Source organism: Bombyx mandarina, chromosome 25 (genome assembly GCF_030267445.1).
Source record: "Bombyx mandarina strain Sakado chromosome 25, ASM3026744v2".
NCBI classification, from domain to species: Eukaryota; Metazoa; Arthropoda; class Insecta; order Lepidoptera; family Bombycidae; genus Bombyx; species Bombyx mandarina.
The window spans coordinates 2,363,828-2,376,127 of record NC_143231.1 but is presented as its reverse complement, the minus strand read 5'-3'; the positions used below and the strand labels follow the sequence as shown (position 1 = coordinate 2,376,127).

The window sequence follows — 12,300 nt, the reverse complement described above, 5'->3', positions numbered from 1 at the left end:
CAAAGGCAATAAAAAAAAAAAAATACATGTGTGCAATTCACACGTGGTAGAAGTGAAACCTTCCAAAATTAAAATACAATTATCCTAAACATCTTAAGTATATGTAAAATTTTGTCATTAGTAAATAATTGTAAGGTAGCGCCCTCTGTGAATTGATATTTTAATTTCACGTATAATCCTAAATTAAAATTCACTACAAGAGCTTTCATACACACGTTAGTATTAAAAAATCTCACAGATGGCGCTGTATTAAATAGTATGTATATTTCTGTCTCATTCTTTTGTATTTGTCTCTCTTACCTGTCGTTTTTTCCGTTGTATCCGGTTTGAAATCACAACGATTCTAAAGAAGTTTTCACTTCAAAAAAAACGTAGCTATTCCGTCTTGCCTATCAAATCTATTGAAATATGTTACTTTACAAGAAATTTATATCATAAGAAACTGTTATTAGCTTACTACTAGGGCAGAGCATGTTTCAAGGCCACGCTGCTTATTTCTGCCACGAAAAACTTATTAGTTGTTAATTGAAAATCAGAAAACCAGTTCTACACCTGCAATTGAGACGCGAATCTTGTATCAGTCTCAAAGTGGAAATATTGGCCAAATATAACACTTACATAAAGACACGTTTTTTTGTTAACAACGCTCCAAACATTTCTCTCTTTTGTTTTATGTGTATGTAACACGCGCTGCATGGTTTACGAGGGTTTTTGTTAATCCCCTGCTGTTAGTATATAAAGCCATTTTTTTTCTTTATATCCATCATTAGTTCTTGCATTGTGAAAGAGAACGTTAACAATGAAAAGTTTTATTGTATTGTTGTATGTTGTGGCAGCTGTCGGTTACGTCACCGGGCAACATTTTCCAACGAGTAAGTGAATTTTGTGTCTTAGTTTAACATTTTGACTGCAATGTGTCGTTGTGGACCCAAGGCCACAAGTCGTTGTGGCCTAAGGGATAAGACGTCCGGTGCATTCGTGTTGAGCGATGCACCGGTGTTCGAATCCCAGGCGGGTACCAATTTTTCTAATGAATTACGTATAACAACAAATGTTCACGATTGACTTCCACGGTGAAGGAATAACATCGTGTAATAAAAATGAAACCCGCAAAATTATAATTTGCGTAATTACTGTTGGTAGGACCACTTGTGAGTCCGCGCGGGTAGGTACCACCGCCCTGCCTATTTCTGCCGTGAAGCAGTAATGCGTTTCGGTTTGAAGGGCGGACCAGCCGTTGTACTGTAAAAATTGAGACCTTAGAACTTATATTTCAAGGTGGGTGCCACATTTACGTAGTAGAGGTCTATGGGCTCCAGTAACCACTTAAAACCACGTGGGCTGTGAGCTCGTCCATCCATTTAAGCAATAAATAAAGAGTTAATTATTATGTTTTCCATTTATATACGGCAAATAATTTATTCCAGTTTCGACGACGACGATTTTTATACGCCTTATTTAAGTAATGAGGAATTCACGGGGCTCAAATCTTGGCTAAGTTAGTCCTGTTATTGTTACACAGATTTATCTACATATATCTATTGCTAAAATGCTTATCCGTACGTCAGTAACATTCTTCTTCTTTTCGATCGTGTCACTCTTGACAGAGTGGTCGTGATCGTCATGTAGTGTTGGAAGGGGCAGACTTGATGCGTCTCACGACGTCGCGCCATCTCTCCCTGCTCGAGGCCATTCTACTGCACTCATTTATGGGTCCTCCCACTGCAGTTTTAATTTGGTCGGTCCACCGCATTGGTGGCCTCCCACGCGGTCTTGTACCATCAACGCTTCCCTGTACAACGAGGCGTTCTATGGACCGGCCATCTCGTCGCGAAACGTGTCCGAAGATGCCCACCATTCGAGAATCTACTATAGCAAATAGACTCTGCTTGATGCCGTGTTCCTGAAGTATCGAGACATTTGTACGAAAGTAACATTAACATTAACAAAAAACTTCGTTTGTTTTACAGGAAAATGCCCGAAAGGTGAACATTCAGTTCTGTATTGCCCTCAAATGGCTGAGGCGGACTGTGAGAATCCCGAAGTGCACGATTTCGTTGACTACGTGGGCCCATGCGACGTACCACAGTGCTTCTGCGATCGGCCTACTGTCCGGAACACGAAAACTGGCAAATGTGTTCCGGAATCTGAATGTTAATAAAATTGTGTAAATCTTTACATGTAAATAAAATTAGAGTGTCTGTTTCTAGTACTGAAATAACCGCTTTTTACTACATGCATATGAATATATATACGGTACATACACTAAAATAACATTTTTTACTATTTTTGTCTGTCTGTCTGTTTGTTCCGGCTAATCTCTGGAACGGCTGAACCGATTTTGATGAGACTTTCACTAATAGGTAGCTAATGATATAAAGAGTAACTTAGGCAACTTTTTTAGACTAGTGTCGCTCCGCGGCGTCACCCGCAGTTATTGTCGTACCACGCGCAACATGGCGGGCTTCGCCTATCATTGATAAAATTTAATGTTTCCGAAGCGAAGCGAGGGCGGGTCGCTAGTAATTAAATATGTGGTGATTGTTCACTGCGTTGTTTTATTGTGTAATACGTGCAATGATAATATTAAGGTAACGTATATGGTGAGAACGAATGGCATAGAAATGGATAGCTTTAAATAAAAATAAATTGACGTAAATTCGAAATCGATTTATCGTATACGCTTATGTGTTTGTTTTCTCGAGCAACACGCAAATTAATTAATCTTAACAATATTTACTATCGCGATGCGTATTTAAAATATTGAAACGTCACATTCAAGACTCGTTTTATTTCATCTTTCAGTGGTTTTATGCGTAAGTCACGTGAATAATAAACTGTTTGTACGAACACACAAGAAAATGCCTAAGTGAAAGTTATCGCGGGTACATAGATTATGCTGACAGATGAGAAATTAAATTAATATAAAAAGAGGCATATTTTACTGGTGGTAGGACCTCTTGTGAGTCCGCGCGGGTAGGTACCACCGCCCTGCCTATGTCTGCCGTGAAGCAGTAATGCGTTTCGGTTTGAAGGGTGGGGCAGCCGTTGTAACTATACTGAGGCCTTAGAACTTGTATCTCAAGGTGGGTGGCGCATTTACGTTCTAGATGTCTATGGGCTCCAGTAACCACGTAACAGCAGGTGGGCTGTGAGCTCGTCTATCCATCTAAGCAATAAAAAAAAAGGCATTTCTTCGCAGCGTCCTAATTATAAAGCGTATTCTCCAGAAAGATCCAGCTTCGAACAGCATTGAAGTTCTGAGGTCGGTATTTCAAGAGTGTTCAATAACATACATGGAAGCTAAAGTCAAGTTTGCTTCTAAAATGTTGAGAACACAAATTGGCCACAGCGGTAGTTTACGTCTGGACAAATACTGGCTTATATTCTACTAAGGTCTGATCTCGAGAAGATAACCCGGGCTGATGTCTGTACTCCTAAATACGGTCTACTTCCGTCTTATCGCAAGCATAAAAAGGGTAATTGGGGTTATCATTAATTCCGATCATGCTGTTTCTTTGAAACTTTTTAAAGTGTCCATAGTGAGAATTAATAAATCATGTGTTTCATGTTCAGTCCTCTGTGAAATTGTTTGACATGATCCTACCATATTTTTTTATCATGACTATTTGTCAATAGAGCACAGATCATCCGTGTTTCATCCATAGAGATATTTTTGCAAGTAGCGTCCAACTATGGAATGAAAACTCCAAACTAGGCTTAAAAGAGTCGTAAACGGTGAGTCGTCTCATCTCCTGCCTTGGTAAAAAAACGTCTGCAATGCCGTTCATAACCAAGCTGCTCCCAACCACAAATCGCCTATAAGATAACTTAAGATCAAGACGGCGACTTTGGAGCGAGGGAGAATGGGAAGATCTTCCACGATGTGGGCGAAATTGCTCGATAGAGCGATGAAATGTTATAATTCGGAACTTATTTATGTTTATGCTTGCAAACTTATCTGTGAAAATTTTATTAGTGGGATTCAGGCATTCATCACAGGTGGAGGACCTCAGTCCTTCTCTTCTCCCCTTCTTCCTCTCAGGAGGCGCCGAAGTCCGACATGACCCGGTCCATTACCCTCCTCGACCGGGTATCCTTAAATGGATAACCCAGCGTTAAAAAAAAGTTACAGTTCGTTTACAGCTATTAAACAAAAAGAAACTCCGCATTGCGCACTTTTCAGAAGCAACAACGGATTAGGCGATGCACCTCACACATTGTCTGCTCTGTGACCGTGCATAATCTCATTTGGAGCCCGCACAAAGCTTGTACACCGCTACATAAACCTATTTACTGTGCAAACCCATAAACTTAGTTGAACACACGAACGCTCTCACTGGTTGCCACAAAGCATTTCGTGTGTAATAAAATTTTACCCGGACGGGTCGGTGTTCGTTGGAAAACTTTATAGTTAGGTACCAGCGCAGCTTGAATGAATGAAGATCTCGCATGGAAAAATATAAACAAACTAGCTGACCCGGCAGACTTCGTAGTGCCTCAATCGATAAATAAAATACCTAAACTTTGATATAAAAAAAAAAAAAACAAACAAAAGGAATCCGTCCGCCGGGGGGGGGGGGGGGTTCACATCAAAGGAAAAACAAAATTGTTATTTTTTTTTAATTCCGAGCATTTTCATATTTATCTACCTTTTAAACCTTCTCTGGATTTCAACAGATAATTCATTTTTATATACATATAGACCATTGTTCTGGTTCAAGTCTTCTTGGATTCTCATAAACACAATCCACTGAGTTTCGCGCCGAATCATGTCAGTTGGTCGCTATTCCGATCCGGTGGTAGATTCTGCGAAGAACTGCTCGTGCTAGAGCTAGTGTTAGCAACGCTGATCCCGTGAGCTCACCTACCAAGGAGGCTACCAAGAATTAGGTAGGGGAAGTTATATATTTTTTAATTTAGACTCGTGAAATGCTTATTGAAAGTGGTCGGTGTCGAAATCTTTTTAGTTAGATATAAACTTTTGAAAGTTTGTTTCAGCGTGGGTTTAGCGAAAATTACCTTTTATTCGTGTTAAATAAATGTTTGAGTTTTATTATCAATCTCTCTCTGGCTCTGGTTTTCGATACTAGGATATCCAATGATGGCTTAACGTATTGTCCACATGAGTGGTACCACAATCCGAGTCCTTACGGATCCATCAGATCCAATAGCCTTTGCATTAGACGCCTTCAGCTCTAACACTAGGAGCAGGCTTAGGGACCCCGGTAACCGTATTCGTCGAACTCGACATAGAGTTCGACGTGCAGCCTAACCCATGAATCAGCTCGCTGAGTTTCTCGCCGGATCTTCCCAGCGGGTCGCGATTCCGATCCGGTAGTAGATTCATTCGCGAAGCGGCTGCTCTTGAGCTGTTGGGTCTCCTTCGGAGGTGCTCGGGCAGCTGTTAGTAAATCCCACCCCTATTGGCTGAGCCTTTGCTCGCCCACCTGTCCTGGTGAAACTGTAAAGGCCTCCGGGCCACCAGTAATCCTTCAATCATAAAAACAAAACCACAATCCGACCGATTAGTGCAGTGTAAAAATTATGAATTTAGGGTATCAGTGGCCACAGTTTAACACCTAGGAAAAATATCATCATCATCATCATCAGCCTAAAGCAGTCTACTGCTGCACATAGGCCTCTCCAATTGCACACCACTTAGGACCACCTCGGATCCTCGTGCAGCTTTTGCTAAGTACCCTGCATGGATCGTTGATCACGGAAAATGTAAATGGTGTTATACTGTGAAAATATGCTGAATATTTATGTCTATCTATTCTTCAACCCACAGACGTCCACTGCTAGACATAGGCCTCCCCCAAGTCTCGTCACAGAGACCGGTCCCACGCTGCCTGCAACCAGAGGATTCCCGTGAACCTCAATAGGTTGTCGGTCCACCACGGTCCTCCCACCACTCGAGAACTTTTCGGCTCCAGCGGCCGTCTGTTCTACGAGCAATGTACCCCGCCCACTACCACTTTAACATCGCAGTTCCTTGGGCTAAGTTGGTTACCACGGTTGTCCTGCGAATCTTTTATCATACATATATGCAATGCAATACTGAAAATTTACTAGCTCAGTACTAAATGAATTATTAATAGTTAAAAATGATACTCTATACGTATGTATGTATGTCGATGCCCTAGTTCGATGACTGACCTTCTTATCAACACATGTTTCCACAGTGAAACACAAGATTCTTCTTTTCTTTTTCTTCAGCTTATCCCACTAGGTGGGATCGGCACAGCTAATTTTTCTCTTCCATTCTCTTCTATCAGCCGTCAGCTCAACACTCATTCCTCTCTCTCTCATATCGTCATTCACACACTCCATCCATGCCTTCTTCGATCGACCTCTCTTCCGACTCTCTAATGAAACACAAGATTAGTGAATGAATTTCGTAAACTGAAAAACAAATTAAAATGAATTATTACATTTACAGTTATGAAAAACAAACCGAAACACAAACAATATTCAAGAAGAGCCGGCGTTAGTATTGCGTATTTTACGCGCGGCTCTACATGGGAACTTACTAAATCGAATATATGAAGCATAAAGAGGCATTGCTACGAATTTTATACCATACGATATGAATACGATGTTTTGTAATAGCAGAAAAATCTTCTTTTTTTGATAGGTTTAGCTTACCTGGTGAAAAATGATTTGGATGCCCTACTACCAAATAAAAACAAATCACAAATTATAGGCTACATATAATAATTAAATTTTTTTTATTACAGATCTATGCAGACTTTGCGGTAGAAGGTACTTCATGATTATTTAAATTAATAAATGTAAATAAGAACGTTTTTGACGTGATATAATTCGATGGAGCCGGCTGCACGCACAAAAAAACATGACTCATGCGGCGTTATCTCGCTCTGAGGCGTTTCATTTAAGGCTTGAAGTTCAAGCGAGAGCGCGCAACGAACGACAAAGAGGCACAATCGGCCTCCGCGTTCGGCAGCGTTCGACATCTGTCTCTGTCCTACTTGAGTAAGCGATGCATCCGCGTGGACAGCTGCTATACAATAATACAATTCAAAGCACATTCATACTTGTAAAAAAACTATGTAATAGTGATTTCCATTTACCTCCTTCTCTATATCCATAGAAAATATCTATCAAACAAATAAAATTAAAATTTTCTTCTGAAAAATGAAACCATTCCATCAGTATTTTCTTATGACGATGTCATGTTCAGCTATCGTCAGTAAACGGACTTTACAGACAACCGATTTTTTTATTATTTATGTCAAATTGAGTCTGTTTACGAATACGAAAGTATGCTGGTAATTTTGTTTCATTTTTCAGTAATTTCGACTTGTTTGACGTTTATATTTTGTTTATATTGCTTCAATAGGCACGTAGCGTTCTAGGTGAAGCCATCGGGGTAAACATTTGACGGACTTCAAGATTTTTTTTTCGCCAACCTATTCGTTGGTAGCCTAAGGGGCTATTCCGGCTACGCTATTACTGGTAGGTGAGCTCACGGGGCTCAACCTGAGAGAATGTACTAACACTGGTACTAGCAGTGCTTCACATAATCTACCAGCAGATTGGACTTGCGACCAATTGAGAAGACCGGTGAAAAAGTCAGTGGCTTGAGTCTATGGGTTAGCTCGCCAAATTCTTCGTCGTAATCGACGACTTCGGACGGTAATCAGTGCTTGAACAGCCTAAAAACACCGAGAGCGGATCTGGGGAATCTGACAAGACGGCGATCGTCCGAATCCGATATGTCGCACGCTATAAATGTCTCACAAAACACTCGTACACCGGACACAAGAAATGTGCCCGCAAAGAATATCATATGATAATATATTTTGCACTGCGTCTCTACTACGGATATTCTGACTTTATGTTTATGTTATATGCATGATTTGACCATTTGGCAGTACGGTTCTCTTAGTTAATTAACCGTGCCGCTCGTAAATGCGATAACTTAATCGTTCTAGACTGGACATGAGCCAAATCGTGTTTCATCGTAGATACACTCAAGCCCTGTGATGATCCCTGGAGCATAGGGATCATCTCGTATAAAGGCGAATGGTCATAATGGGCCGGACCCTGTTTATCGAAAAATTATGGTGAATTATGTGACTGTACAACTTCACTATTGTAGGACTCCAATTCCAATAGTCAAGAAATAACACACAGATCGCAGTAGTTCACATAATTCTGTATTGCTTTATTTGTAACTCCACTTGTACAATCTTTAGCTATGTGCTCAAACATAATACACCGCTTTTCTGCCGTTTTTTCAGACTACCGTCTTTTTTATTATGTCACGTCTCCACTACTGCCATTGCCCCCACCAACAGTGTTGCTATTTTTACTCGGCACACTTTAACGTCATTTCCGCGAACACTCAACGCATGCGGATTACATAACTCCTTATCAATGACCCGGTTTACAACGTGGTCACCGATCATTAGGTCCGTTATTATCAAATGTTATCAATCATTATCATCGTTCCAGTAAATTTAGATATACAATTAAATGTAATGAAAAAGACGAAAGAATGTTACGTTATTTATTGCTTGTCGTATTTTTTGTGAAAGTTTTTGCCGATGAGGAGGGGGAGAATCGAATTGTGGTCCTAAACGATGGTGCGGTTAGCGGAAAGAAATATTGGAATGGAGATTATTATGAGTTCTACGGTGTGCCATACGCTACTGTGCCTAAAGGAAAAGACAAGTTTAAGGTAAAACTCAATTTAAACGCCAACAATAACACAAAATTTTGTTTTCCCTTAATAAACATGATCAAATGCAGACTAGTGTTTTACCAAATCCCGTAAACGTGACAACTGTAATGCCGACAGAGACACCGCATTTTTTAATGTATAGACATAGTGACCTTCATTTTTGTATGAAAAAACTGGACATAGAGCAAAAAAAATGGTTGTGTTTAAGGTTCGTCCAAAGTGAATTAATGTACTTTTTTTTTTCTTTCTAATTCCCGAACTTCGAATGAATTGTGATATTTTAATTCAATTTCAGTATAGTTTAAATTTCAAAAACAATACAAATAAATAAAGAACCGGAAATGTATGCTTAAAAATAAAAAAGGACAGCTTTTTAAAATACAGTATTGTCCTGCCAAAAACACTTCGAATGGTCACCGTAAGTATAGACAAGTAACGTAGCTCACGGCACATCTGAAATTAAGTGTTTATGGGAACCCATGGATATATTTTTTTTATTGCTTTGTTGGGTGGACAAACTCACGGCCCGCCTGATGTTTAGTGGTTACCAGAGCCCATAGACATCTACAACGTAAATGCCGCCACCTACCTTGAAATATTAGTTCTATGTTAGTTTTTACAGTACAACGGCTGCCCCACCCTTCAAACCGAAACGCATTACTGCTTCACGGCAGAAATAGGCAGGGCGGTGGTACTTCCCGTACGGACTCACAAGACGTCCTACCAGCAGTCATTTGCATTGAATATTGCCACTGCCAATAAAACATGAAAGCTAAGTCTCCACTGTATCGTTTAACCTCTGTCCTAGCATTCAAACCGCTACCAGCCTTGCGTCTTACGACAGGGTATACCTACCAATATAGTCTTAATGTACGTCCTACCAACTTGTGACATGATTCCGAAGTTTACATTTTAATATAAAATTTAATTTTTTTTTTTTTAAACCTAACGCATCGCTCCCTCTCGTGTCTATAATACCCCCTACCACCGCCAATTGATTAAGATATTGATATAATATTGATTAATTATTAATTTCATAATCAATAAAATAATCACAATACCAAAATATTTCATTATGAATTTGGATATTATAAAAATATAGTTCGGAATATCTGTACATAATTGAGGCCTTTCGATTAGCTATGAAGGATAACCCATGGAATAAAATTTTAAAGTTTTATTGTTGATATAGCTCTCATTTTATCGTCATGTCTTAAGACGACAGTGACGTCACGGCACCTATAGACTCCGGTAATCTGTGAACATAATCAGATAGATAAATCGGTGCCTTTCTGCAACAAAAAAAATGTTATCCATGGCTAACGGATAATCAAATCTTCAAATCTTCAAACGCATACAATACATGTCCATACCATAACAATTAGTCACGATTATAAAAATTCGTGCTCACGATACATTTAAAAGCCATTTTTAAACTCGTAAAAGTAATATTCCTGATTTATATATTTATTTTCAGTCGCCATTACCTGCGGAACCATGGGAAGGTGTCAAAGAAGCCAACTCACTGAGCAGTGTGTGCGAACAAGTCTATTTGACAGATGACCCAGAGGATGAGGTCATGTTGCACGGAGAAGAGGAATGTCTGACTATGAATCTACTGGTTCCTGAGATAGCGAACGAAAATAATTTAGTTCCAGTAATGGTTTACGTACACAGCGGAGCATTCGCTGGAGGCAGTGGCAACATGGCAAAATATAATTACTTGGCAAGACACGATGTAATCGCTATCAGTTTCAACTACAGAGTCGGAGCGATTGGCTTTGCTTGTCTTGGAACTGAGGATATTCCAGGAAACGCCGGCCTCAGAGATCAAATAGCGGCTCTGAAATGGATCAATAAAAATATCAAGAAATTTGGTGGCGATCCTAACAGAGTAACACTTGGTGGGTACAGCGTTGGAGCTACTATGGCTGAATTGCTAATGCTGTCCAAAGCCACCGATGGATTGGTTCATAAATTGATTTTAGAAAGTGGTTCAGCTCTTGCCCCTTTTGCTATTAACAGACATCCTATTACTACAGCTAGAAATATTGCTATTTCGATCGGCTTCAACGATACTGGAAGCCTCAAGGATCTGAACGATTTCCTCATTAATGCTCCCATTATTGACTTGGCGTCAAAAAGCAAAAATTTCTATCTAACCAACAGTACTTTTGGTTTTGCTCCGTGCATCGAGACGAAAATAGAAGGTTTAGAGCCCATTATCACTCAATCTCCTCTTGACATCATCAACAGTGGTGACTACAAGAAGATCCCAATCATAACAGGCTTTGCAAACATGGAGGGCATCAGCCGTACAATCAAGTTCGGCGATTGGAGAGATAAGATGAATGAGAACTTCGCTGATTTCCTACCAGCGGACTTGAAGTTCGAAAACGAAAAATCAAGAGATGATTTCATTAAGGACGTCCTAAAATATTACTTCAAATCCGAGAAAATAACTCACGAATCGCTCCAGGCTTACATTGATTATTTTTCCGATTCAATGTTCAAATATTCTATAATGAAATCGGCGAAGCTCCACGCTCGGAAATCTGATAAGCCGGTATATTTGTATGAGTTTACTTACGTCGGTAAATTGAACATGAAGCATTATTACATGGATCGGGTGAAAGGTGCTAGTCACAGAGACCAAACGGCCTATGTTTTGGATTTCTTTGATCACGTTACCAAACCTAAAGACATGGATACGAGAGACAGACTGACGACTATGTGGACTGATTTTGTAAAATATGAGTAAGTAAATTTTGGATTTTTTTAAACATGATTTACAACATTTTGCTATTAAAAACTTGACGATTGATGCCATAGAACAAGATTAGACTACGAGCCTCTGATTAGTTTTATGAACAAACATTAACTTCAAGTGCCGTAATCAAAACAAATCCTCTCAAAAAATTATCTCATTTAAGTTTACGTAGAGCGCCCAGACGTAATAAATATTATGATGTTAATAAATATCTTGAATTTCAATTTTCAGCGACCCCACTGCGTTCGAAAGTTTACTGATGAACGTCAAATGGCTGGAATACAATGAGAAGGAACAAAATTATTTGGAAATCGGCGCCAAATTGAAAATGAAAAAAGATATATTCGTCAAAAGATACGTTTTCTGGGACAAAGTTTACACGAAGCATTATTGGACCCCGACTGTTGTTGGTGTTGAGAGTACAAAACAATAAAAATGCTTTTTATTTCATTTTTCTAAACAGACTTTTTAGTACTATCTTAGATATTCTTCATATACATAACTAAAAATGTTTTAAAAGCATAGTCTGGTGTTTTTCGTTATGATTTGACTATTGTTAACCTTTTTCGTGGTCAGAAACGACTGGATATCAGGGAGGGATGATAGAAGAATTATCTGTCGACGTTTGGACATGGCGCCAACCAAAGTCTAAGAACTAACATTATCTTGATGTCTGGCAATTCGTTTGTGTGTATAGAATATTTGAAACCTCGAAAATTATTCAAAATAATAAACGCAGCATTAAGGTATTTGAAGATTTAATAATTAAACGATAACATCGTCCAGACCATTGATAATATTTAGGAGCCACTGGGGG

General features: G+C 39.3%; 2 protein-coding genes across 2 annotated transcripts; both read left to right on the top strand.

Moving 5' to 3' along the window:
* Positions 1 to 717: 717 nt before the first annotated feature.
* On the top strand, positions 718 to 2,221 carry LOC149499819 (uncharacterized). The gene is made up of 2 exons (XM_089738341.1): positions 718 to 872; positions 1,971 to 2,221. The coding sequence occupies exons 1-2, from the start codon at positions 800 to 802 to the stop codon at positions 2,156 to 2,158; spliced, it is 261 nt and encodes an 86-aa protein (XP_089594467.1). The 5' UTR covers positions 718 to 799; the 3' UTR covers positions 2,159 to 2,221.
* A 5,467-nt stretch (positions 2,222 to 7,688) lies between these two features.
* LOC114251492 (carboxylic ester hydrolase) lies at positions 7,689 to 11,943 on the top strand. The gene is made up of 3 exons (XM_028185779.2): positions 7,689 to 8,710; positions 10,191 to 11,470; positions 11,715 to 11,943. Exons 1-3 carry the CDS (start codon positions 8,528 to 8,530, stop codon positions 11,914 to 11,916), a joined length of 1,665 nt encoding a protein of 554 aa, XP_028041580.2. The 5' UTR covers positions 7,689 to 8,527; the 3' UTR covers positions 11,917 to 11,943.
* The last annotated feature ends 357 nt before the right edge of the window (positions 11,944 to 12,300 follow it).

What these genes read in the sequence shown, in the direction of transcription:
- LOC149499819 (XM_089738341.1), top strand. Translation starts at nt 800, where the DNA reads ATGAAAAGTTTTATTGTATTGTTGTATGTTGTGGCAGCTGTCGGTTAC. An exon ending in CGGGCAACATTTTCCAACGA is followed by an intron (nt 873 to 1,970) that starts GTAAGTGAATTT and finishes TTTGTTTTACAG; the next exon opens with GAAAATGCCCGAAAGGTGAA.
- LOC114251492 (XM_028185779.2), top strand. Translation starts at nt 8,528, where the DNA reads ATGTTACGTTATTTATTGCTTGTCGTATTTTTTGTGAAAGTTTTTGCC. An exon ending in AAGGAAAAGACAAGTTTAAG is followed by an intron (nt 8,711 to 10,190) that starts GTAAAACTCAAT and finishes ATTTATTTTCAG; the next exon opens with TCGCCATTACCTGCGGAACC. An exon ending in ACTGATTTTGTAAAATATGA is followed by an intron (nt 11,471 to 11,714) that starts GTAAGTAAATTT and finishes TTCAATTTTCAG; the next exon opens with CGACCCCACTGCGTTCGAAA.